Below are 27,692 nucleotides of genomic sequence, written 5' to 3'. Positions count from 1 at the left end.
ACGGCAGCCGTTGAGTAACAGATAGATAATTAGGCTTGTCCGAATTTGTTGCTGAATGCAACCATCGAAATTGGAGATTCTGTTTTTTTCCGAAGCCTAACGGGTTGCTCAATCTCAAGTTTAGAAAATACAATAAATATACAAGGTCCAGAGAAAATCCGCCGTATTTGTCATAAATTACAACGATAAGAAGATGAGTGTGACAGACCATTTAGTGGTATTAGTCTGGGAGCCACTTGAGATGCGAAGGGAACAGGCAAGGCTTGGACTTTTAGAAAGGTTCAGAACAAACGAGTTTAACAATGGCACTTAAGGAATTATTATGGCCCCAACTATATTCCACAAAGATAAGATAAGGGAGATGGACTCCAGGAGAGATAGATACAAAAACTCATTTTCTCCCCTCACAATCGAGAACAATAGTATTAACAAATCAAAGTCATAATACTGATAGTATAGGTATTTCGTTTACAAGTCCGGACAAGATTAAACGTTGGGTAGAGGTAAGGTATATTCGTCGGTGCATGTGCGTGTGTGAGTTGTAACGGTTTTCGCATGAACATACACGACTTTGTGTGCGATTAGATTGGCATGAATTTGTGCGTTTTGCATGTTGCTTTATTCTTAGTTACGGGTGGTGACCCAACACCGCCCGACCTAACTCTTCCTGCAACATACCCTTGGGGCGTATTACGGGGTACTATGTAGATGTAGATTTGTGCTCCTGGCTCGTAGTTACCACTTACTCATTTACCCAACAGAATCACATTTAGAAACAGCATTGTCATATGAGCATGCCATTGGCAATAACTGTACCGCATAGCTTCAAAAAAGGCAACCATTAGTATGATTCCAAATAAAAAGATGCATTCCAGTTACCACGTCAACTTTGAAGATAAAATCCACTTGGATCCTATTCGTACAAGGGTGCATTTTCCTGCGATACATTCCCTTTGGTTTCTTACTAGGCATAATAGTGAAGGCAATTTCGGCAGATAGGAGTAGTTCCTTTGGCCATGATATTCTCCCATAATTCCCCCGATTCCCCATAATGTTTATTGAGACCAGAAAATCTAATAATTTTTTATTTTAAATTGAAATTTAAACATACAAGCGAGAATATTAGAAAACACTTCCTTTAACACTTGCTCATTTAACCTAATAATCCACACACTGATTGATAAAAAAATTGACTATTTTTTAATTCATAGATTAAAAGTAGGCTTATTTATTAATTACCATCGGATATCTAAGGAGTAAGTACGTCACTGCTTAACGTAACTTGATAATGTTCCGTAACGAATGATTCACTTTTCGAAATTCCACCCGGGAATGAGGGGTGGTCAACGTAGATGTATCTTCGCTGAGGCGAGCACTGGGAGGGGGGTGAGGGGGGGCCTTTGAAGCCGACCGCCCCCCGCGAGGGCCTTCCCTCCCGCGGATCTTGCATCGAGCGCATCTTTCAGGAGGTGCGGAGTGGAGGCATGTTTATCCTCAGCGCCGCCACCCTCCTGCCCCCTGTCCCCCTCCCGCCCGGGGGTGGAGGGGGGTGGAGGGGGGAGGGGGTGGGGGTGAGGGGCGGTCGAGGGCCGAAGAGTTAACGGGAGCAAGGGAAATGAGTGGGGACGGGAAAATAGAGCGTGACGTCACGTCAGAGGGCGGGTGCGTTTGGGTGGATGTTACACCGTTGGGGTGGAAAGGAAATGCCCTCCCTCCCCGAGAGGAAAATTATAATTATCTTGAAAGTCAACTGTGTTAACTTATCATGTTAGCATTAATTAGTACGGCAGGGTAAATAGTTTTCCAAAATCAAACTTCATTACGGTGTTGGGCTGATCTAAAATACATTCTAAGACACCGTCGGCCTTTTGCGACTTTCACAGAACCGCTCCCAAACTGCAGTTTTGTTCCCATTACGCCTTATTGGCACCTCATCTGTACTTCCCAAATCCTGTTGCTTCATTAAACAGGAAGCAAAGAATTTAGCTTCGTCCATTTCCTAAGTATATTATTTCTGATCTCTGTTATACAATGAAGAATACTATTTTGTTTTCTCAGACTTTCCTGTTGTGGTCTTTACGCTGACTCATGCATTTTTCACTTAAATGAGTATTGATTTTCACCATTATCTGCATTGACAAGTGCATATCAGCCTTGATAGCTTGAATAGCTTTTCAGAGCGCTTGTTCTTCCTTAAGTGTAGAATTCGTCTCTTAATCTTTTATACCACAGACATTCCATGAGACATCATCAACAAAACGTGCGTTCAGAAAGGAATTCAATACATTTTCCGCATTCAAGCCAAAAGACCAGTCATGGTTCATTTATGGGCTCAGGTAAACGTTGCCATAACTTTTGCATTTACGTTTAGGTTCTGCATTACGCAATGTAAATGAAATCTAAATTCAATTAAGTTCACCCCTTGCGGAAACACTTTCTCGAGATATCCCCAGGTGAACCTCTCCGGTTGTCATTTACGCAGTTGATGTTTGGTTGTGATCTACGGATTCTGCAGCGCCAGACCTTAAAAAGCTGCAGCTCAATATTTGTAAACATTGCCTGCAAGTCCTTAATTTCATCCGGATGGCAACGCCACATGCCTCACTACAACCTCAGCCGCATCCAGCCGCAAACTACACCCTCCCTCCCTCCCTCCCTCCTCTTCCGAATCACGAAGTCCTCTCGGCGGACATCGCACCACGCCTTTCCTGATTCGGTCCGCAAAAGCCTCATAGACTCTTCGTCGCAACATGACGAGATTGCCCTTTGACTGAACTGCGCATCCAAAGAGAGAGAATGCTGCTTATTTGCTTCCCGCATATGACTTGGAATTTTTACTTAGCCTGGCAAGAGATGTTCAAAAAAACAAGCGAGGGCCACCTCGTGCGGAAGAGGCGCCGCTGAGGTGGATGTTTAGATATTTTAGTTCTTTGAAAAGATCTCCCACTTGATATGATATTTAGATGCATCGCCTAACATCGCATTTCACACTCCCCGCCACACGCCCTTGCGGCGGTATACGGGATGGGAATAATAAGAATCGGGTTTGCTATGCGATTTGATTTTAAGGACGTGGTGGTCCATTGGATAGAGCCATCGATTTGGCAGAAGATTCGGAGAGAGAAACTGTTTAAATCGAATGGGGCAACCTGAGTACTCCACGAAATCCGGTGGCGAACGAACCCTGGAAAAACCTCCCTCGACCAAACCCCCCCCCCCCCAATCCTTAAAATATGGTTTCGATAAAACGAACCCACACACTTGGACACATATCGCAGAAGCCTTTTAAATGTCGATGACCACTCGATCAACTCTCGAGGTCTTCTTCCGTTCGGGCTGGTGGGGAAAATGGGATTTAGGAGCGCAGTCGATTGAAACTCTTCGTCTCTCCTCTCCACCCTCGCCTTTCTCTCGACGGAGGGACAACGTCATTATATCGTCACAGCCTGGAGACCCGAAGCGGTGGGAAACATATGAGGCATCAATTCATCTCGGAGTTCAGAGGGGCCGGGAACGAACTCTCAAATTAAATTCTTTTCACCTTTATAACTTAGGAGGCATAGGGTTATTATACAGAAGCATGATTTCGGTCATAGCTTCTCCTCTCTTCATTACATTGACCTCTTCTCTATATAGTGGTTAAAAATACCATAGGCTGGATACCCTAAGCTAAGGGCACTCTAGGCTAAGCCTTTTCGAACGATGGCGCATAAAGGGTAGAGTCATTCTCTCTGTCGCGCGTAATATTGCTAAAGGGTTCACTTCAGGAATTCCCCAGGGAAGTGTATCTGACCTCTTGTATTCTTTTGTTACGTTTATGGCATTAACTCCGTATTTGATAGCAAGATGAAGACTCAGTGTTTACAGGAATATTACTAGTCCTGAAGATAGTGTTGCTAGCTGATCATTTTAATAGAATACCAGTTTAATGCGTCACTTGGAAATTAGGAGTTTAGGTTAGAAAAGTGTGTAGTGATGAATTATTGGAATAGGAATAGTTCCCTCCCGAACGTCTTCTGCATTAAAAATTGAAAGTATCGATTAGATTAAATACTTAGGAATTGCCCTTATACACGTCCTATGTTGGGTAATATGTGGACAAGCTAACAAAAATTATAATTCATCAGGGTAGAATTTAGGAAATCTTATGAAAAGGTCAAAGAGAAATGTTATCTTTCACTGGTTAGGCCTCCTTTGGAATGTGCTGCTAGTTTATCGGGCCCTTTATGAAGTTGGCTTGGTTGCCGAATTGGATCGCCAGCAGCGCAGAGGAGCTGGATATGTAAAACATTTTCATGAGCAGCGAATCCAAACTATTAGAGGAATTAAATTGGGTAATTGGATAACGGAGCCAAGGTCAAATTGCATATGAAATGTATTCCACAAATTGGAAGGAAGGCTCTCTAGCAGTGATGCTGAAAATGTATTTGGTACCTCCATCGTACTTCGGTGGTTGAGATCAGGTGATGAAGATGGCGCTACGCATTGAGACCTTGGTCGTTCGAATAAATATTGTACATGGAAATACAAAGAGTATTGTTCGAGACATGGATCGCTTCCACAAAATAACGTTGGAAACAACATTGTATATTAATTTTGGATGTTAAATGCCCCGTGTTGAATCAACCCTTGCCACACACCGTAACTCTTGAATAGCAGAGTACTACTTAGAACTTAAAGTGTTTCTATTTCTGTGGATACTACAATAAGTGAAGATTACGCAGGCAGAAATTATGTTTCAAAAATATGCTCGTATTCTAGCAGTTCAATATTTTTTTCGAATGATGAAACAAGTTTACAATGTGCAACCTGTGCGCCCTCACGAACGACCTACCCTACAATTTCATCTCTGCAAAGATCCTCTCTCAACACCCAATGAACGCTAATTTTTAAAATAACGATCATTAATTATATATTCATTAATCCTGTTTCAATTTGAATGCACCCCAATTCGCGCATATTTGGATATCTAACTTCAAACGTAACTATTCTTTTCCTTAAACCTACAATCCAGATTTCAACGATTAACTGCATGTGTCTTCCTTCTGATGGAAACAAGTCTCCCAAACTATTGTCCACCATTTCTATGAGGTGTGGAGTACTTAGTTTTTATTTCAGAGCACATGAAGATGATACACATGAATTACAACTATTAGTACCGGAAATTTTAAGGTTATTACTGAATACAAAAAGGATTATTCAATTTTGATGCAATACAGCCGAAAAGAAAATATAAACCAGTTCAATATTTTGCCTTCATATTGTCTTGGTCAAAATGGACGAATTATAATAATATTGCTTGTTCGAAGAAACTGCGGGAGATGGCGCAACAGTAACTTTTAACGGAGGCATCCGCTTATATGCAAAACTTTCAGAAATTAAGAGGCCGCCTCGATAGCTTAACTGGCTAAAACACTCGACCGGATATCAAGGGATCGGGGATCGAATCCCGTTCGAAGCGAATGATTTTTTAGCTCTGAAATTTTCACAAATTGATTGTCAATTATATTCAACGATTTTCTATCGAAATCTTATCCAAAATTATTTCAAAAGAAGAGCTAAAATTGTTCAAAATGGCTCACTTAGGTACTTGGCCCACACCAGACAAAAAACAAATTGGTTTCGATTTACTTTATAGAAGCATTTTTAAATATAATTCTCTTAACACCGAAATTTCCAAATATATCTTCAATGACTTTGTGTACATCAGAATACGCTCGATTTTGTATCCACAATTATGCAGTCTGAAACACGTTCGCTCTGAGACCCCGGGAAGAAGACTGTTTTTTGGTCATCCGTAGCATTTCTCACGGGACGAATCCGGCAGCACTCCACTGGGATGGCAAATGAATCGAAAGTACATGCAGAGTCAGTCATGAATCATGAGAGATGGCTGCTAATCATTCATTGATAGAGTGAATTGGGAAATGCTAAGGAGTATATTGCAGAAAATAAGAATAGATTGGAGGGAAAGGAGGCTAATCCGCAACCTGTACATATCTCAGACTGCTGAGGTGCGAGTAGGGAACGGGGAGTCCAGATGGGCAGTGTTAGGAAGAGGTTTCAGGCAGGGTTACCCATTATCACCGTTGCTGTTCAACTTATATGTGGAGGAAAAGATTAAAGAGGCATGGGGAGAACTGGAGGAAGGAATGAGTGTGGGCGGGGAATTCGTAAAAAAATATTCGGTTCGCTAATGGCCAAGCTTTAGTTTGTCAGTCAGCCAAGGGGTTGCAAGCATTGCTGCGTGAATTGGAAATTCAGTGCGATAGGTATGGAATGAGAATCAATATTAATAAAACAAAGGTTATGCGATTTTCTAGAAAGAAAAAGGCTAAGCTAAACATTAAAATGGGAGGGCAAAAACTAGAGCAGGTAGAACAGTTTACGTATCTCGGAAGTGTTTTGGACCAACAAGGTCAAAGTAGTAGGGACATAAGTAGAAGAATTGCGCTGGGCAAAGAGGCTTTCACAAGGAGGAGGGAGTTGATGACGGGGACTTTGAGTAAGGATGTTAAGAAAAAACTCGTAAAAACTTTGATATGGAGCGTGGCTATGTACGGCGCGGAAACGTGGTCATTGAAGCAGGAGGATATACGTAGACTGGAGGCTTTTGAAATGTGGGTGGGAAGAAAACAAATGAAGAAATACTTGATATGGTGGGCGAAGAGAGGGGTTTGCTGGGAGAAAAATCCTATGGAGACAGGAAAAGTGGCTGAAGGGGGTATTGACCGGCAGTGGGACGTTAAAGACTGTAATAGAGGGGATAATGTTAGGATACGAGGAAAGGGAAGGAACAGGATAGGGATTTTGGACCGGATGAAGGTAGGAAGAAAGTACTCAGAGATGAAGAGGGACCTGATGTAGAGTAGGATACTGGATTTTGTGTTTTTTTAGGAGTCACAAAATGTTTTATTTAGGAGCTGTGTCCATCCAAAAACATACCTTAACCGATAGATTGCCTAATAATAATAATATTTGAGAATGCAAAGTGCCTTCTTTCATCATATTGCAGTAATTATTCAAGGAAGATTTTAAGCAACAGACACTCAGTCCTTTTCCGTCCGAAATGCTCTTTTCGGTTCGAAGATGATACTATTATCGTTCAGTCTCAAGGACCGGATGTCCTCGATAATTTCTCGACCCACATGGGCAATCAAATCCCGAGTATCCAGTTCGCCAAGGAGATAGACAACAGAATTCCAACCGTCGGAAGACTCGGGGACATCGTCTACCGTAAACTGACGAATATGAACTCTGATCAAACGGACGACGCAATCATCACTTTTCCCTGAGAAGTGCATCCCTCTCCATGGCGATTCATCGGGTTGAGCAATAGCTGACCAAGCGAATCAACCTCAGGAGCAAAAATACTCGAAGATGACTGGTCGCCAAAACGACAACAGCGACATATGAGATGCTCTAAAGAGGCCCTTCGGCTCTCGTGATCTCTCTCGGCAAAGAAGAGAGAACGCCGAAACCGTTCGCTAGGGATGGTCTACTGTTTGACTCCACGGTCCCTGGCAATATCTCAAGAGTAATTCTGATATAGATATCATCGACACCTACTTCCGTCCATTTTCGAAATGGAGAGAGCAACTCGTAGGGGCAAAGGACTCCTGTGGCCTCATGACCCCTAAAGTTTTTACCAGATACTTTGCGAATGTGGCTGAGTATACTAGAAAGTGACGCGAAATACGTTTGCCACGAGAACCAAGATGCATTTGAGACACCTCAGATTTAGCCAGCCTCACGACCGGCCGTGGTTGAATACGGAAATGCCCTTGAGCATTCCAATTACTGGGTGAAAATATAATACTGTGTCGCGGGGACACATTTTGGTAAAGGCTAACATAGGAAGCCATTGGAAGCCGACTTGAGGAGGAAACTGTCAACCAAGACTAAGGATATTTTCTCGGTAATTCCTGGAAACCCGTACCGAGGGACAGACATAGCCTTTGAAAGAAACTCCGGATTTTTATGTTTTACGCTAGATGATGAGTCTATAGTCATAGTTTATGATCCAATGTTCTTTTGGACCTCCAACTGCGGAATAAAATATCTTCAAACTGAACTGACTGCAAATCTTGATATTAAGCCCAGAAGACGGTGGACGACTCCCACATGGGAACTTCGGAGGTCATGCAGAGTTTGACCCGGTGGAAGAGCCGAACTGTCTTCACCAATAGCATACGCCAGGAAAGCACAACACACTCAGAATCAATCTGGCTATCTTTGTCGTGGGTGGAAGTATTCTCTCAGTAGAAGTGAAACCCTCAATGGATGAATGAATGGCTGGGGGAATCAGAGCCATCTCCGCCTCTTGGCGCGATGTTTAGGGTTCGAAATTATTACTGGAGGAGTAATTTGAGCGCTTTTATGCAATGATTATTCCATATTTAATTTCAAAAATTTATATTTCAAGGTATTGAAAGATTAAGACAAATTTAAGCAATTTCAAGACAGCGTTTCAGATTTTGCAAGCGTATCGATATCCTTAAATGACAAAACACTTATCGTTCATTATCGAAGCACTTACAGTAATTTTATAGTTTCCTTCACTTTCTATCAGTTTTTATCATTTTGACACAATCTATTATCATTTGCTCGATGTTCCACCAAACTTCGCAGTGGTTTCTCCTTGTTTCCGTCTATTAGTGCAAACATTGGGCTAATAAATTACTGCTATACATTGAGTTATTTAATAAAGTTCTCATAATCTGCCCAATTTTTTCCCTTGCGTCAAATTCGGACGAAGGGGATCGTAGTTACCCACTTTAAAATTTTACGGCACTATCATTTTTTTAATCCGAAAGTATGGTGAGTGATTGGGTGGTATGACCGATGAAAATATTTAGGTGAAAAGATTTCCAGACGATCACGAATTCCACCAAATATTATCAAATTAGAATCTCGATTGGTCTATTGAGCGCGTACTTGAAAATCTCTATTCATAGGTCCACGAAGCTTTTTGATAGTATTTGGGTCAGCCGACCGAAGGGAATCAGGCAGCGTCTAAACTAATCGATTTGAATGTTGGCCTTATTCCCAAGTTCCTTATCTAGTAACTGGGTAAAGTATCGCGGCTTCCCCGGCTCCGCGTGCTACAGAGCAGCGATGGTGCTTCGCGAATGCATAATATCATGTGCCCGACGTCGCCTCTTTTAAACCACGGCTGCTGCTAATGCTCTCGACTCCAGCGGTTGCCATTTCCCAGCGCGTCCACGCCTCGGCGTCTGCAAGCGCCCCTCCTCCTTGACGACATCATTGTTTACCTTGGTTGCATCCACGGGGCGCTTTATTTAGAGCGCTGGCGACCTCAACAAGCGATCGTATGCTGTCATTTCCCAGACGCCCCTGTGAAATTTGGATGGGGTCTCTGGAAGGACGTGGGAATCCAGGCATGGCATCTGGAAATCCACACTCGGGGAGGAGCGGGGGAGGGATGAGGGGATGCGACCCAAGAAAACCTGGAACCCGATGCATGGAGGTTAAGGGACTCCTGCGTTAGATCATTCGTGGAGAAATCCTGAAAGGATCCAGTTTTTCTTCCCTAGAAAAGATCCAATTAGCCGTGACGAAGATCTGGTAAGAGGTCCCTTCGAGGGCGCGTGCCGGTCATGGCAAAGTCGCTGGAAAATGTGTAGAGGCCCAAGGACAGTACTTTGAAGAATTTTAAGTGTTTCTTAAAATATTTTCAATAAATTACTTCAAAAAATAATTGCTTTACTTTTGAAATTCACCCTGTATTACACGCTAAAATTTAATCTCGGGAGGAATAATATATACAGACCGATGAGATGAAAAATGTAGGTACATCAGACCACAAAGATAAACTATGGGAGATAGATTCCAGCACAGATAGGTGCAAATACTCATTCTTTCCCCGAACAATCAGAAATCGTAATAGTAAGAAACCGAAGTGACTTTAGAAGTATTAAAAACATTGAAATTACAAGTCGGAGCAGAGTTAAACACTGCAAAGCTGTTAGTTGGTACACTTTCAGGTGCATGTGTATGTAAGATGTAGTCTGTGTGTTTGCATGTGTGTGGGGTGTAAGTATTCTTGCATGAATGTATGCCATGTTTTCTTTGTGGATGTATGAATTTGTGGTTCTAACATACTGTTTTTTTTCTTTACTAAATTACGGGTGGTGTCCTCACACCCCCCGCCACACGCCCTTGCGGCGGCTTGCGGGGTATTAAGTAGATGTAGACGTAGAAAATGCAGCAAAAAAGTGTGTAAATATGTCCCCTTGACAAATTAGCTACTATTACAAACATATAGTAAAACTTGGCTTTCAGCACCACGATTATCACGTTCCACGTTCCCCGCAGAGTGTCCCTGAAAACCTTTAACCTCTTCCAAGAGTATTTAGAGAAGCAAAGTTCCTAACTCGTTTGGTCATCACCCCTGCCTCTCTCTCTCTCTCAACCCTTCCTCTAGATGATAGAATGCGTAACTAACCCTTTGCGTGTCATGAAGTTATACGCGTTACTTGTGCAGTTTAAAAAAGAGAATGACTAGCTACCCCTGAACCAGATTAAGATATTACTTTTTAGTGGACATTGAAACTTTGGTGCTTTATTGGTATTTGTTTCCACAGACTTCTTCTTGATGGTAAGAGTGCCGCCGTTCACATTAGCTAAACTAAGGAAGGAAAGGCTGTTAAAGCATTCCTCACCAAAGTTGTATATTTGTTCAAGCAAATTCAATAAAAGTATTAAAATATGATTCAAATGGCTTGAGTTATCAAAAGCTAATATCAGGAGTTGATTTTTCAACGGCCTTTTCTTAGATATGTTTTTATTTGCTCCTCGGGCTTTTTGCTGAGAAAGAATACATAAGTAGAAGTAGTTTTTAGGGGACGCGACCGACAACTAAGGTCGCTTGCGCCATTAAGGATGGATGGGAAAGGATGAAGGGTGGAGAGAAACTCGGCGTCGGCATTAGCTTATTACTCTTGTAGAAAGGCGCCCAGGGGTCCGCAGTTTAACAGCCCATCCGACGGATGTCATATTCACTCAAAGTGCTTTCCACAAAGCACCTCAAGTAGTGATCGGGATGCATACCACTGAAATATATTTGTTGTCCCCAGGATTTGAACCCGGGCCCTCTCGGTGGGAAGCCAGTACGTTAGCCACCGCACAATCCTGATTCTCATAAAAAGAATAATAAGTGTTGCTGGGCACTTGGGATACTGGGGCACAATACCTCATCAGTGTCTAAATCGTCAAAGTTTAAAAACTATCTAAATTTGTTGAATGCCACCTAACTAATGTTCCCGTCTTTCGAAACAATTGAGCAGAAGTTGATAGTACCTACTTCAGGTCACCATTATTTTCTCCATTATGTGGTTCTTTCTTTGTAATTGGCCAACTTTCGTGCTCGAAAGGTATTATTCAGTCACACTGCGGTGGCAGTCATACTTCGAAGCCATTCTGCATGTCTCCATTTAGGATATTGGACGTCAATAGTTGCTCAGCGTGTGAAATTACTTGGTGCACCTTTCCGCCTCCGATGAATTAACCACAATAAAATTTAGAGTAAGTGCTGAAGAAAAGATGGAGTTTTTCACGTCATATTAATCAGTCAAAAAGGTTGAAGGTAGCAGTTCATCTGGTTTGAATGTTCATCGGTTCTATTTATGATTTGAAAGTGGCTTTTACTATTTTAACAGTCCTTCGCAGTTTTATTAGAACATATTACACAATTACTGCTCGTCTCCTCTCGGTCTCTCGCATGGCGTCCTTGCCGTATCCCTAAATATCAAAGACGCTGGATACATCATATTTCTAAGGGTAACGACGTAACTACCTTAAGCACCTAAAAGAGATCTTTCAAAAAATTGGCGTGCACAAGAGGATTGCCTTAGTTTCTAAATGACAATGACGTAGTGAAACACGGGGCAATTTATCAAAAGTGCGTATATCGGCGTGTCGCCCACCGATATCGAGCCGTGCCAATGCCTTCCGCATTCGTGCGCCTCCAGCAAAGTGGGTTTCTTCCGAAAAAAACCCACCTTCAGCCTCGAGCACTGCGTTGTTTCGCTCGAACGCGAACCAGGCCTTAACCTGGGGTTTTCGACACCACTTTGGTTCGGCTTCTATTGACGGTTCCCGGCGGTGCGGTGCCATCGGTCCCCGACCTCCCTCACCCCCGCCCTTTCCCCGCCAACCTCGCGCCGGCAGTAAGAGAATTTCCATGAAAGTTTCGCGTTTCCCCGAAATGTTACGAGGACCATTTGCATCGGAGTATTTTTGGCTCTAATTTGGAATCGACTTCACCTCCTTACGTCACCCCTCGGATCAAATTGGTTTCCGCTATCACAGACGACACGCGAATCCTACACATTCGGGAAACGTATGAACACGCAAAAATAATGGTTTCCATGAAGTTCTCGATGATTGCACAGAGATGACCATAAAATCCCCACCATACACTTAAAACTTCTCGCCAAAATTCTTCTCTCTCCCTCTCCGAAGCCACAATTTATGAATGCTGTGTGATCGTTTCCTCGAGTGGTGGATGCCTGTCTCTTCTGGTAACATTGCGGGGCAAACCACGCGGTTCCTCCTCCGAGGAAGCCAAATAATGAAAATAATTTAGTTTTCTGGACAAAGAATATCTTACGTACTCTTGCAAGTTTATGTGCTGTGCCTGTTAAAATATAAATATGCCATTTAATTGATTTATTTGTTTTCATGGATAGGTTTCTCCATTCGATATAGCCTAGAATCCGTTTCGTCAAGAATTCCAAAAGGCCACCCGTCATCGAGATTGGATAAACTTTTGCGTTGTTGGAAACCGCGAAGGTTTCACTTGGCCGCTATTCCGTTGATGTGTGGTTGAGTTGGAGGTTTTCATCGGAAGTTTCTCGTTTGCGAGGAGCCGTGGAATTTTACCGGGAGGAAATTTTAGCGAGACTATAATGTTTAACAGAAGGAATCATTTCCTCAAAATCGAGCCGCTTACTGCGGCGAATCCTAAACTCTCTGCATTTATCAGTATGCACCCAATCATTTCGACAACCGCAGAATATATGTATTTATCTGTGCCATTCAATATAACCTGGCGACAGTTGGGACCTTTAATCAATATGTAAGATTGCTTATTTTGAAATTTTCTCCTCGTATTCTCCCTTTATGAAGTATTACACGGCAGGCGGCATTACTTAAATTTTATTACCTATGCCTAAGACCATATTAGGTTTGATGTAAATATTCATATCAATTTTATTTTGCTTGAGCGTTTATCGACCTTGAGTAAACTTTAATCTTCCTCATTCGTAATTTTCTGGGTTTATTTACGATTTTCGCTGTAATTTTGCATATTCAGTGTCGGGCCAACCATTGCTGCCAGATACCTTGACTTGGGCCAAAAATGGGCTCCTATTTTTTCCCACGTCGCTGTGGCGAGTGAACTCTTGAAGTTGCCGATACCTGCTGCTCGGTCTGGAGTTTACTTTCTTTTTTAATCCACAGCAAGTTTTGTTGTTCACAGCTAACCGTGCGAATATTTACGAAGGAAGAACGGAAGCTATTCATTCTAACCAAAACACAGTACATTTGTCCTTTCATTTTAAAAAACTGAAACCAATATAAATATTCTAGATCTTGAAATAAACTTCCCTCTTTTTTTCATAATGCATGCGTTATCGTCACCAGAGAATCTCATCACTCCTCGACGATTGAAAATAAAAACTTTTTTGGAAAAAAACTTCAATTGAGTTTGGCGGGGAGCCTCCATACATCTTCAACTGTGATTTCCTCATAAGGTAGGGCAGTATGCGAATCAAGCGAAAAGCGGAGGTACAGTTTGGAATGGGATGGTGATTGAGAATACGACCCTTAGTCCCATATCCTATTTTACCAACGAACCTAGTCCCAGGCTCCCCAGGTAGCCCTTCCTCGGCTACTTTTCCGTTGGTGCCGCCATCTCTCTCCCTCTCTCTTTCCGGCGGGTATCGATCTGGTTCAGAGCTCCCAAGGAGGAGAAAGAAAACACTCTCTCGGAATGCATGCGGCGGGCGTGCGGGTGAGATTACCGAGCTCCGAGGGATTTCGTCGCTGCTCTGGTGTTTGCTCCGCTAATCAGTGCCGGAGAGGGGATGGACACTGGGCCCCTTCTACCCGCGGCAAGTCTGCCCCTGAGGGGGTGGCGTTAAGGGTGGGGGCGAGGGGCAAGGGGGCTGGAGGATGAGGGGGTGGGTGGATGCAGAGACCGGGAGAGGTCATTGTGACGATGACCCTCCGGAGAGATGATATCGACACGGCGCCGTTTTGGCAAATGGGACGCCGGGAGCGCCATTGTTCGCGCCTATGATTGGAAAGGAACAGCTTCGCGCCTGACATTGTCGATAGCTGTGCGCATATACAAGTTATTACAATTTTATAATCCATATATTTCAACAGAGCAAGTGAATGATGCAATGAGTTTTTCAGCACAATAGGGCACCAAGTCCAGCATGACGTGGTGGAACGGCAATGCGAATAGTAAGATAACGCTACGTACTTTTCCTTGTCACTTTTAGTGGACAGGTGACATAGCGTTCATTGCTCCAAGGCATTATCACGAAGATTTTCAAACGTTTCCGCTCCAGGTGATATTTAACACCTTGTATTATGTAATTTATTTTTACTTCTGCGTAATAATACCATTCGCAATCATGGATGCGATAGGATTTTTGTCGTCTTGCGCTTTTGTGTTTGTCTTAATTTTTAAACACGTGTTGGTCCAGCAAAACATTGGAAACTATGTTCACGAAAGTCTTTATACCACTTGGAAGAACATAATTGGTATAAAACCAAGGAAATGCTTTTATTTTATCTGAATCTTTTAAAAGCCTAATCAATACAGCCTTAAGATAAGTCTACTAATTCTCCCAACTACGTATATTCATCTGCACAATATCCCGAAAGCCGCCGTAGGGGCGTGTGGCAGGGGGTGACTCCCATCACGCAACACATTGGGTTTAGTTTTTCACCAAATGTTGTTGAACTTTATAATTTATGAGTTGGTTGTTTTTTCAAATGTTCACGTGTTACGTAACGCTGTCGTTTATGTACATACAAACATAAGACACGAATTTGCTCTTTACTTTTAAGTTTCAGATTCACATTGAAACGATACCGAATGATTTACGTATAATGAGCACAGATGTTGACGGTGGAAATTCACTCCACATTTCCGCCCTTTAAGTAACCAAACACTACGGCACTTGCGACCGTTTAGTTGACATTTCTAAGGTGTATTATTGGTTCGCACACCTTCTAGGTTTAAATGAAAAAATCAGTGCATGCAGAAAAATATTTGGCGATCCAGAGTTACGCAACCGCCTTTCGCAAGTGGAAGTAACTCTCTGAAATAATATCACCCAGCCTTTAATGAGAAGCAAAACCTCTTTCAATTAAACAACCTTAATTAATTAATAATGGTCGATTTAGTAAATGAAGGAATCGTCGGCTTAACAATAGATTGCGTTTATTATTGGAATTCCTGGTTTCACTTCGGAAATCATCATCCCTACTCGCTATTTGAAGCGATGGCGATCATTTCATCACTTGCCTGGTTTGAAAAGGTCTCTTTTTTAACAAATATAATAATAAAAAAATTTGCGTCGACTATGTCGTCATGGGCAACGCTGGTCTTAGAGATTTATATTGCTCCCATCTCGATAACCTTGCAATGAACCCTCGAACCTGTGTTTCTCGTCTGTCACAATATCCGTGACGGGAAAGGCGGTCCGGAGGGGATGCTGAGGAAGCGCGCCATTCACACACGCTTCACGATTCGCTGACCCAGCTGCCATTTATGACATAATTTTCGAGTGAGGTCATGGTGATCAATATGAAATTTTTTCGTGAGTTCATGTCTTTTGGTTTCATTCATTCAGCGTTAAATTTATTAGGTTTCGGAAGGATATTCAGAATGCACAGTATTTGTTACGGGGGAAGAAGGCAAGGTGACCCGTTATCACCAATCATATATCGAGTATTGCAGTAAGAGAAGCGAGAAATGAACTTGATACAGGAATGCACATGCGGAAAACTGATCGATTTAGTAATATTTGCGAATGATCAAGCGCCAATCAGTCGTCAATGGGTGCAATGATTTGGTCACCGCACTAAGAAGCCAGTGTGATCGGTGGGGGATAAGATTCATTCATAGGAAAAGAAAGGCAATGAAGTTTCTCAAAACATAAAGGGAATAAGTCAAACATTCAAATCGGAGGGCATTAACTAGAGAGCAGGTAGACCCTTTCACATAATTGGGAAGTTCTTCAGCTAATAGTGGGCAAAGTATTAACCAACCAAAATCAAATATGGTATTAGGCAGAGAAGATTTTTAAAAAAAGGGGAGAGCTGATGTCGGGGATTTAAGTAAATTTTTAAGAAACAAGCAAAGGCCACACGCTTCCGAGTTTAACCGCGTGTGTGCAGCGGAACCCGGAAGCTGCAGTCTTCTCAATATTTGCGTCGAGAGGCCTTTTTAAATGGAACTTGATTTTGTTCTTGGCTGTTGGCTCCAAAAATCGGTCGTTGCCCTGAGAGGGTAGCCATTCATTCATTGAATTGAATTAAATGGATTGGGTTCGGAGATGATTTGAAATAATAATGAGGCTTTAGCGTTAATGGCGCTGATTGCGACAAGTGTTCTCGCTGCTGCGTCCATCACTTCTTCGAAATGCAGGAATGTCAAAGCATAGAAATCATACGCCATGGACGGGATACGAGCCCGCATCCCTCGATTATGAATTTCGACCCAAATTAGTGGATGACTTCGTCAAAGAAACTCTCGTCGCGGCATCTCCCGCAGTTCTTCGAATGTGTTTTCATTGCCTGGTCTGGAATAAAATGGATGCAGTAAAAGAGCGCTTCCATTAAGAGTTTTGGCTGATATAATCAAACAAATGCTGTGCTAAAAGTGTGATATGTGAGTGAACCATTAACATTATTGCTCCATTCGTTTAATACTGCACTCACTTTTACCACATTATAATTCCTGTCTCAAACAATCATTACTGAAGATATGGCGTGCTGGTCCAAGGAACGTTTTTGGTACATTATTGTTAGTAATTAAGAAGTCTGTTATCTAATTTTTAATGATTAACTCTTGTATTCTCTTAAGCTCCAGGCAAATGCTGAAACTAAATAGAGTGAATTTGTTCAATTTCTTGTGGTAGAATATACTTCTCGAACATGTTCTACAGTACAAATTATTTTGCGTCAATCCCTCCGTCCTGATTTCCAGGGTCGTGCCCCACTTTTCCCAAGTTGATGAGAGCATAATTATGCCCCGATTCAACAATATTTTACCTCTGTGGCGTACATATTGAGTTTTTCTCTTTTCCTTTTAATATTTATTTTCTTTGATATAGACAGGCAGTCATATCACCTGGGAAATTATTATTTTAGTTAAATGGCACATAAATGGATTAGATATGGTTTCCATGGCTTTATGTAAATATAATCTAACCCTAAAATTGATTAGTTATTTTAAAAAACTCACATCATTACTTATTTTCTAAAGTGGCTATGTTGATGAGTGGATAGAGAGGGCATTAGGCTATAGCGAGGCGGGGGGTGAAATAGAGAATAGGCATTTTGGATTCGATGGAGAGATATTTGTTGAGGATGGCTGCGGTGTTGCCCATCCGGTGTCCGCGGATAGAGAGAGAGAGAGATAGAGAGAGTTAGAATTCGAGCGACATACAGGTATATGTATTATTCGACAATGAATAAGGGTTTGTTGTTGTGTAGGGCCCAACCCTGTGCGTTAAGCAGGGTTTAAAATGAACAGGTGGTTAGTCGGTGTACCCATCTAAATTGTAGCCGGATGAACAGGTCGGTGATCGACGTTCAGCAGCCTGGCAATCCCATCGGCTAGCTCAGAATACATACTACTATCATGCTGCGGACGGACAGCGGGAGGGCACCAAGGGCACGGGGTGCTCTCACGCGTGTCCGCAGGCGGGGACGGTGACGGTCCTGGAGACCTCGTCTTGCGAGCTGTCTACCGTCTACCGCATTATTCACCGCCAATTCTCACATCCGCTCCGAATTTTTGCAACTCATTTTATCGCCATTTCAAAAAGGCACTACATGAAGTTATGACATACTTTCCAGGAGGTTTGAATACTCTCTCCTAAATACTGGAGTTTTAGTTGTTTTTAAGGAGGAGGCGACAGACAGCCGAGGTCATTTTGCACCATCAGGGACGGACGGGATATGAGGAAAGGTGGAGAGGAACCCGGCGTCGGCATTAGCCTACTCTCAAAGAAAGGCGCCAAAGGGTCCGCAGTTTAACGTCCCATTCGACGGACGGCGTACTCCCTCAAAGTGCTCTCCACAAAGCACCTCAAGTAGGGATCAGGATACCTCCGAAAAATATCTGCCGCCTCTTGGATTCGGACCCGGACCCTCTGAGTGGGAAGCCTGCCACTCCAATCCCCTAAGTAATTGAATAGGAGGCCTTAACTGTCGAATTAGTATAATATTTAATCAAAAAAACAGAAATAAACACACTAAACCACAGGTATGGAACTCTAAATTTGCACAAACATTTTCACTTTGATGAATAACCGGCACAGGGAAAGGAACTGCCCCCCACCTACCCTGATGTGTGAATATTCACACGCCGTATAGGGCCTAGTACTGGGTGAACTCTGCCATCACCTACTAAACCGACCTTCGGATTGATTATTGTATTTATGGTTTTTTATGGAACTCGCGGAAGCAGTAACTAAAACTAAACTCTTACTTTATGTAAGAATTAAGGTTTAGTAATTATTATTCTTCAAGGAGAGGTGGAGTTTAATTTCTAGCCGAACAATTGGTTTCTCGAATCACAACTGTCTTCTTCCAGTTCTTCTTGTCACTGTAGCCGAGCATTATACATGTGGAGTGATCATTTTTGTTTTTAACACCCGTAAGCCTATCAGATCGAAATTTCAGATTTCTGTGAAATCGTTCAATTACTTATTAGCAGACTTCCCCGAGAGTGAAACCAACAAATCCCTCCATCAATTAAAAGTATCTGCAGTGTCGCCTGACGTAAGTAGGGAATACTAAGATGAAGACACTCGATGATGAAACCAGGGTCGGTTAATTAATTTCATTAATGGATACATATGAAGAAATGAAATCCAACCGATTAGATTTTTGAGATTAGATCCCTCCCCCGCGATCAATACGAGTGCACAACAACGTGTAGTTCCCCAAACCCTTCACCCCTCATACGCGCTCCCTCAAACCCCACTTTGCAATGCTTCTTCCACCCCCCCCCGCCCCCATCAACCTCTAACCACCATCCTAACCCCTTTGCGTACACCCCCGCCCCACATTCCCCCTACGACACCCCATTTCCATGGCAACGTCGTATCGTTTCGGGGGGCAACACTCGCGCGCGCGTCCGCCCCCCCTCCCTCTACTTCCGACGCCCTCGGACACACTCACCGATCGATGCCAGCGTCGCTGCTGTGGTCACGGCCGCCGTCGTCGACGTCGCAACGGTGGCGGGAGTCGGGCCGCCCGCGTCGGGGCCCGCCGGCGCGAGGGCCGCCGCCGGGAGCGACGAAGACGCGAAGAGGAGGAGGATGAGGAGGAAAGAAGTGGCGGCCATCGGCGGGGCCCTCGAGGAAGGGGCGGGCATGGCGCCCTCCTCCCCCCACTCTCCTCCGGTGGGGCTTCGGAGGTCGTGGGGCCCTGCGGGGGTTGGTGACGCAGCCGGTGGAGGTCCTGATCCGCCTGGAGAGGGCCTTCGGGGATCTCCCCCGGAACGGCGGGGTGCTGTCGATTCACGGGCGCGGGCACCCCGAGGGGCATTCAGCGCGGGGCGGTGTGGGGCCACATGAAGAGTGGTGAGGAGCTCAAGGAAGCGCCCATCAAACGACGCGCCGCCCCCGGGCACACGTGGGGCTTCACTCCGGCGGTCCCCTGCCCCTCCTCCCCCCAACAACCAAGAGCCCCCAACTTTCGGCCTCGCGTGTCCAAAGCCCGCTTCTAGCGCCTCGTGAGCCGCTCCGGCTTCTTCCAACCCTCGGGTATCACGGCGCCGCCGGTGGACTCCTTCCCTGAAGCACAAAGCCGTCCGGGGGTCGCGAGAGGGGAGGGGGGGGGAAACACCCACGTGTGCGGGCACTGGGGCGGGGGGGGGGAAATGTGGGTGGCGAGACACCGCTTCGCACGCGTTAGAGGAGCTTTGTTCTTGAAGCCGCTGCGGACTCTGCGGGCGGATACGGAGGGGGGAGCTGTTTCTTTCCGGTTGGTCGCTGCGGACGGACGGAGGCGCACGAGAGCGTCGCGCCCGGAGGCAAGGGGACGGGCGACGAGGAAGGCTTTCCCGGAGGACGCGAAACCCTCGGAACTGATTGTGGAGACCCACGTCGTTTGATAATGATTAGCTAGGGATAGAAGGGCGAAATTCCATCCTTGGGGATCTCTGTGGGCAGCGGGCGGTCAGCTCGCTCGACCCATCGAGGAGGCAAGGGATTTGGAGGGCCGCCTCCCGAGAAAGACTGCCGGAGGAGGGTGTGTGGCGGGCCGCGGCGTCGGAGTGAGGGGAAGTTCCGGGTGGGTGGGGGGAAAGGGTGTGGGCAGGTTTCTTGACTTTCGCGTGGCGTGAGGGACGTGGCGTGGGAAGGATTCTTGGCGCCAGGGCACCCGAACGAAAAATCGCGGCGTGGAGATGTCGCGGTCGCCGTGGAGGTTGATTGGGTTGGAAATGAGAGAAGGCGAGGGGCGCTCGGTGTGCCCCGAGGGTCTAGGGTCGATTAGGTCGAGGGGGGTTGGGTTGATTGGAACCGTGGATATGACCTTATATGGATCGATGTTGGTACATATTTTGAAGAAAGAGTTCAATTCCGGAAGGGTTAACTGATTTTTTTGTTAAATAAGTGACACAGTGGTGAATGCATGCATGTGTTCAAGGGCGAAAGGTCGCTCCTAGCAAGGGTGGGCTCGGATGATGGAGGTTAGATTTAGAAGGCGATTGGAATCCAGTTTGGTTGCTGCGGAGAAATGTGGGTGGAGGGATTTAGGAAGTGAATGCGTTTTCTCCAGCTGGAATTGATTGCATGCGAGGGCCCTGGAAATGGATTTCACTCCTCAATAGGGCGAAGCCAACTAGCCGAGGACGGTAATGTGGAGACTTAGCCCGGATTAATGCAATTGCGCGTCGGAAGAATAGCACCAGGGGACCGGAGGGTGGGGAGGAGGGATTAAGTTGCTCTGGAAGATATACCGAGCGAGTGGTATATTATTGATTGCTCCTAGGGGATCGATCTTCAAATGGATAACTAGCGGAAATCAGGTGGGGACGGTGGGAGTTTCAGTTTCATATGAGTGACATATTGACACTTATTCTACAGGGATTGAAGACGTCAGCGGTGGGGCTGGGACATCCGCCTTGCAGATAATGACAAGACCGTGTTCTTATTGAATTGAAGGAGTTTTCTAAATGTGTATATGTATTTGTGAATTTGTTTGTTTATTTCGAAGGAAGAGAATTTCGCAAGTGTTCGTGAGTGTTCACTCCGAGCCATGAATCAAGTGTGCACATCGAGAATACGCCGGCGAATCGCAACTGACGGGAAACGGCTCAGCGGTTAAATTTGAGAGAGAGGAGAGGCCAAGGCGGCGCCCGGAAGTGCCGCGTCCCGGGATGGCGCCTCATCCGCTCTGGGCCTCGAGCGACGACATGCTTGTGTCCTCGTCTTGTGTGAAAGTCTTTTCTTCTCACGGCGATCGCGATGGAAGGAAGCGGAGATCGATGTTAATTGGTGCAAAAGGGTACGAGCGCCTTTTGAAGGAAGCTTTTTGGGAAGTGCAAGAAGAACACCCTGTCGATGACGCGGCAGGGCGAAGACGGGGGAAGGGAGGCGATTGGCTGATTCCCCTGCGCTAGTGAGTGACCCGCCGATAGGGGGCGACTGGCGACGCTCCCTCTCCTTCCTGACCTCTTTTCTCGGTGCCGTCGGTGGGGAATGGAGGGGAGGTCCAGGAGAGGGAGGGGGATGCGTTGAGCGGGGTCAGGGATTACGGCGGTCAGGAGGCCAGGGGGTGCGGGGGTATGGTGCGGCCCATCCACCACCCACTCGGATTCTGTTTTTTATGGAGGTGGGTGGGGGGAGGGGAAGAGGAAGAGGGGAGGGGAGCGAGGATTTCGAAGAGATTTGGAAGTTTCGAAGACTCTTTTCTTTCAGTTATCTGGAGAGAGTTCTGCCTCGCTGCGTTCGAGGGCAGAAAGATGGAGAGCGGCTCTTTCGCCGGGCACTCAAGTAATCACCCGCAATTGATGTTTATTTTAGGATATTGGAAACATATATCCCTGGGATAAAATTTATAAACTGTACATTTGGCAAATCGCGGCTTACTCTTGAATCGGTCTCAAATAGATATATACATATGTATGGGTTTGAATGGAGGGGGATGCCGATGGAAGGGCTATTCCGGAAGGTATCTCGGAGTGGCTGTGCTCATCCTCCGAGAGCATGGCTGGGATTCTGTGGCGGTGCACCACTATGATGGTGGGGCGCCGGCGCTTCCGACTGGCGTATTGCCCCCTCTGCGGAGAGGTCTCGGAGCGGTGTCACGTGGGGCACCCAGGGAGGGCGAGCCACACGATTGACGTAGCACGCTCACTTCTTACCCCTTCACACCTCCGAAATGGCTGGCCTTCCCTCTCCTCGTGCCACTCCACGGCACGCACGGCGCTCCCCCGCGCACCACTCTTCTCGTATTGGCACCGCTGGGACTAGCTCACGTGAACGCCCACTTGGTGCTGCCCCCTATTGCACTCGTGTGGACTGTGGGGGCACTTCCCCGCACTTGCTATTGGACCTCTGCCACGCACACGGCACGCACCGCGGGACGTCGCCGCAAGGGCGGTTGCGACATTAACAAACCCTTTATCCACCTCCGTCTACCTTCTTCAAATCGAGGGAATGAGATGAAGAACAGTATTTCACGACTCACTCGAGTGGAGATTTGTTTTTTTGATATATTTTCAAACACTTTTCCCTCCTTTTGACTCGCTCGCGCATTTTAACACTTCCAGGTTTTTCATCCGGAGAGCCTTGATGCATAACCGTTCGTTTGCGCGACCCTTGCCATCATCACAAGGGCTGTTGCGAAGTTGCAGTGTAAGGATGAGGAAGATGGGAGTGCATTTAAATTTTGCGTTCGCGATGCCGCTCAGGAAATCCCCTTTAAGACGACGACGTACTCGGGAGCATTCCGACAGGTGGGACGAGGAATGGCGCCCGGAAGATCCGGCGCCCCGTCGGGGAGACGTGCTCGGAGTGGGGGGCAGGGGGGGAGGCGGAAAAAAGGGGCGTCGACCGACCGGGCACCGGCTCCAAAGGGGCGACGGGCTTCCCCACGAGCGACCCTGGTGCACAACAAAGTGGAACCTCACTGCCAACAAAGCACACCAGCACCGACGCTCTCCAATGGCTCGGAGACGAAGAAGCACACCAACTTACCAACGCCGATAAACACTCGGGCTGAGAATATTGACCTATGCCCTCGGGACTTGTTTATTGGAAGCCCACTGAGAAGAGATCTCTCGCCTCGGAGGGTTGACACCCTTAATTTAGCAGTGGGTGGCCAAAGAAGGGCACCGGAACGCCAGAAGAGGATCCAGGGTGATGAAGAGACGTCTGGAAACCCTTCTCCAGGAATCCTCCACGATGCTCTCTCAACCTGACTGGAGGTCCCAACCCCCGAGGGAGGGCGGGGTGGTTCCCCGGCGAGGAACGTCTCTCGAATCCGCCTCGTGACTCCCCCGGGCGCCCACGCCGTCGCTCCGTTCCCGTGCGGTCGCCGTTGACTTCCGCTGAAGCCGGCGCGAAGCTATCTGCGCTGCGAGGGGCCGCCCCGAAAACCTCTCCCGACCCCCTCCCCCCCGTTCCGCCCCTCTCGTACCGTCGGAGGGGAGAGGCGGCCGCCCTATTCTTCCCTTCTCGCCCCCGGGGAGAGGGGGGGATGAAGGGGTGGATAAAACAACCCCCCCTTTTCGCGGAGCAGGGAATCCCTTCCCACGTGCACCCTGTCCGACGCACACAGCCGCATGGGCCCGTGTCCTCTCCATTGTACAGTAAGCTCTTCTTGCCTCCACCCCATGCCCACGCTTATCGACCCACCCCCGCACGCCATGCAAAGGGGGTCGTATATAGTTTTCGAAAGGGGGTGGGTGCCCGAGTTCTCGGCCCCCAAACACGAGGAGTTTGTTTTTTGGGCTTCAATCTCTCAGCGGAGGGGGAGTGAAATTCGTCGAGGTTAGACGCCGTTCCCACAGTGGTACATCAAAGTGCGCCGGTGGGCAGTTAGTACTGTTAGCGGCGTTCTTATTTGTACTTGTCATTCCCCGTCAGCTTTCCCTTCTTGTTCGGTTAAGATTTCCTATTTCATTCCTAGTTTTAAGTTTCTCCTTCTCGCAGAACACACTTCCACCTCAGTCATGTTTCTTTCTTTCCAATGCCATTCATTTCTTATTTTCAATGACCGGTAAACGTGAGATTTCACACACCGGGACGGTTTTTACTTGTTTGCTGTTCACGCTTCGGGGGTCCGCCCTCTTCCCTTCCTCTCGGCCATTGCGAGGGAAAGGGGTTTGCCTTTTCGTGATGACACGAAGAGTTCCATTAAAACGAATCCATCGCGATCTAATCGCTGCTGGCTCTGACTTCGGCGATGCCTCGCAGAGTGACGGACGTGACTATCGCAAACGTACTTTTGCATCGCAGCATCAAGTTTCTCTTGTTAAGAGTAGAGGGAGGACCTTTTATATCCTTCACCCTCGCCATAAAATGCCGCTCTTGCTTTGAATCCTTGAGGTTTTTCTCTGGTCGCCAATGGGAGGCGTCTCAATCGTCAATGCTTCGCAGAGGACATGATGGTCAGAGGACCAGACGAGCTATAACACGCATATCAATGGTGAAGGCAATGTCATAAGCATTTTAAGTGAATTTCCACATTTCTTGCCTTAAATCACAAATCAGGTTAAAAAAACCATAGTGCCACCATAAGGTAGGATTTGAACGAGAGAATTAATATGTGTACTGTAAAACTGGCTGGATAATATTTTTATATTTTTTGCTTATGATAAGTGACCCGAGTATTTGAAATTAAAATATTTGAGGCTGTATAAACATCAGGTATAAAAGAACAGGTAAATTCATAATCAAAACGGGGGATTTAAAGCGTTTGAAGCTCTCAAATAGATCCTAACATTGAAGTAATATGGAGTATGAATCATGCAGTCCTCACTCCCGCCCTAATACCACAGCGGTGCCATGCTGAGCAGCATGGATGGCTCGAGAAGTACGCCTTTAGTAACACATGGAATGGAAACAGATCTGAAAATGGCCCAGGAAGAAGGGAGCGGAAAGAAACAAGCAATCCGTCGCTACAATCACGCACCCCTCTCCTCTTTCGCTTGAGTCATGCATTTTTGGGAAAGGAGTAACACCCCTCCATTTAGTTACAAAGTCAAGCAAACAGAAATCGCGAGGGTAGATTCCTTTAAATACTTGGGTGTAACAATTACTCACGATCTGTCCTGGGGAAAGCACATACGGGAAATATGCGGTCGCGCTAATAAAAATTGGGATTTGTAAAAAGAGTGCTGGGTAAATATGACGAAAACGTGAAGGGACGATGTTTTCTTGCCCTAGTCAGGCCTCACCTAGAGTATGCTGCCAGAATATGGGATCCTCAAGAGATAATTTTGATTTTGGAATTGGATCGAGTTCAGCGGAGGGGGGCTAGATTTGTCAAAAATTGTTATGACCAACGCAGTAGCGTAACTACTTTGCTAGAAAATTTAGGCTGGGATTCCCTTGCACAGCGGCGTTTACAATATATATTAAACTAATTAAAACATTTAAAGATGGGTCCTTTTCCGATGACATCAAGAACATAATACGAACCCCAACGTATTACGGGCGGAGGGATCACGAATATAAGATTAGAGAGATTGACTGCAGGACAGACAGATTTAAATGATCATTTTTCCCAAGAACAATAAGAGACCAGAATTCTTGTAATCGAAATCCCCCAGGAGCCGGCTCGACATAATAAGTATTAACCTACAAGGTAGCGACTGCGCATGGTTATACTAGTATATTTATATATTTTTTTTGCAGGTTCCCCTTACCTTTCCCCATCCATTAGAAAAACCCTAACCCCCTCATCCATTACCCTTTCCTCCTGTTGCTGCACCTTCTGTAGCATACCTTTTTGGTGGCTCGTAGGGTATTGATGTAGATGTAGTTTTACTTAATGCTCAATTTTGTAATGTTGGCACTCATGCAGGGTCGCACCCAAAAGTGGTAGGACTGATTTTTTTTAAAGAATTTTATTGACGATATACTTACATCGACTTAATAATCTTCAAAGTATGCTCCTTGAGCTGATGCATACTTAGTATAACGTTGCTCCCATTTCCCGTACACCCGCTGGAAATTTTCTTTGGGGATGCCGTTGATGACCCTCGTCGAAGCCTCTTGAACGGCCTTTATCGAGTCAAAACGTCGTCTTTTGAGCTGTCTTTTCATCAGGGGGAAGAAGAAGAAGTCCGGTGGTGCCAGATCGGGAGAATAGGGCGGGTGCGGCAACGTGGCAACGCCGTATTTGGCCAGGAGCTGTCTGACGACAAGCGCGCCATGGCACGGCGCGTTGTCATGATGAAGCACCCAGCAATTTGCATGGCCAAATCCTGTGAAATAATGCGTTGGACGTAGGATGCAGATAGACCCAACTGGTCTGCAATTTGTTCACTGGTTAAGCGTTGGTCTGTGTTCAGCAGTGTACTCACTCTGTCAACATTCGTGTCGGTTCTTGCCGTCGACGGCCGTCCGGAGCGATGGTCGTCTTCAACGAGCTCCCTACCCTCTTTAAACAACTTGTGCCACTCAAATACTGTGGAACGGCTTAAGGCAGTTTCCCCATAAGCCTGCTTGATCAAATCGAGGGTCTCAGTTGCCGTCTTTCCGAGTATCGCACAAAACTTCACGGAATAACGTTGCTCTAAATTCAGATTCATTTTGTTTTTCGACGCGGACAAAAAAACTTGCTTGAATAAAAACGGTGTCCTCACTCAACGACAGCCCGCAGGCAACTGAGGTTGAAGTCGGTCTGTTGCTAAGAGCCCCCTCCACCTTACCCTGCCAGGCAGACCCCCCTCCACTTCTCCGTCGCGCCAGAGAAAATCAGTCCTACCACTTTTGTGTGCGACCCTGTACTCTTCCCCGACCTGTCACACTCAAGCTCTAATGCGCTGGGTATATGATTCCTGCTGATTGGCCAACTGGTTAATCAAAGCTTGACCATGCCCGAATATATTTATCACACACACACACGCTGACGCCAAGTTTTCTTCGACCTTTTCTCCGAAAGTGGCGCTGCGAAAGTGCCCCCCCGAAAGTCGTGTACGAGGGGGCACCCAAAAATAAGAGGAATGTTGGTTTAGATTCTTTAGTTCTCAATACATTTACATTAAAATTTTTTCCCCTTCAAAGTATTCCCCATTGACCACAATGCACTTCTCTTAACGATGCTTCCATTGTTCGAAACATTTCTGAAATTCATTTATCGGGTTGTCCTTTAAGCCTTCTAGCGATTTTTGTTTTACCTCCTCCACAGTGTCAAAACGCTTTCCTTTCATGTCCCTTTTGAGTCTGGGGAAC

General features: G+C 45.8%; 1 protein-coding gene across 1 annotated transcript in view; it reads right to left on the bottom strand.

Moving 5' to 3' along the window:
* The window catches only part of LOC139689571 (uncharacterized), a 246,262-nt gene extending 223,175 nt beyond the window's left edge, over positions 1–23,087 (bottom strand). Inside the window, exons 1-2 of the mRNA XM_071586734.1 lie at positions 22,978–23,087; positions 19,459–20,075 (exon numbers count right to left, since the gene is read on the bottom strand). Coding sequence (XP_071442835.1) covers positions 19,459–20,075; positions 22,978–23,087 — 727 coding nt within the window. The remainder of the gene's footprint in view (positions 1–19,458; positions 20,076–22,977) is intronic.
* Positions 23,088–27,692: the final 4,605 nt, after the last annotated feature.

This window comes from Hetaerina americana, unplaced genomic scaffold, assembly GCF_022747635.1.
Source record: "Hetaerina americana unplaced genomic scaffold, ioHetAmer1.1.p SCAF_25, whole genome shotgun sequence".
Classification (NCBI taxonomy): Eukaryota; Metazoa; Arthropoda; class Insecta; order Odonata; family Calopterygidae; genus Hetaerina; species Hetaerina americana.
This window is presented reverse-complemented; position numbering and strand designations above follow the sequence as displayed.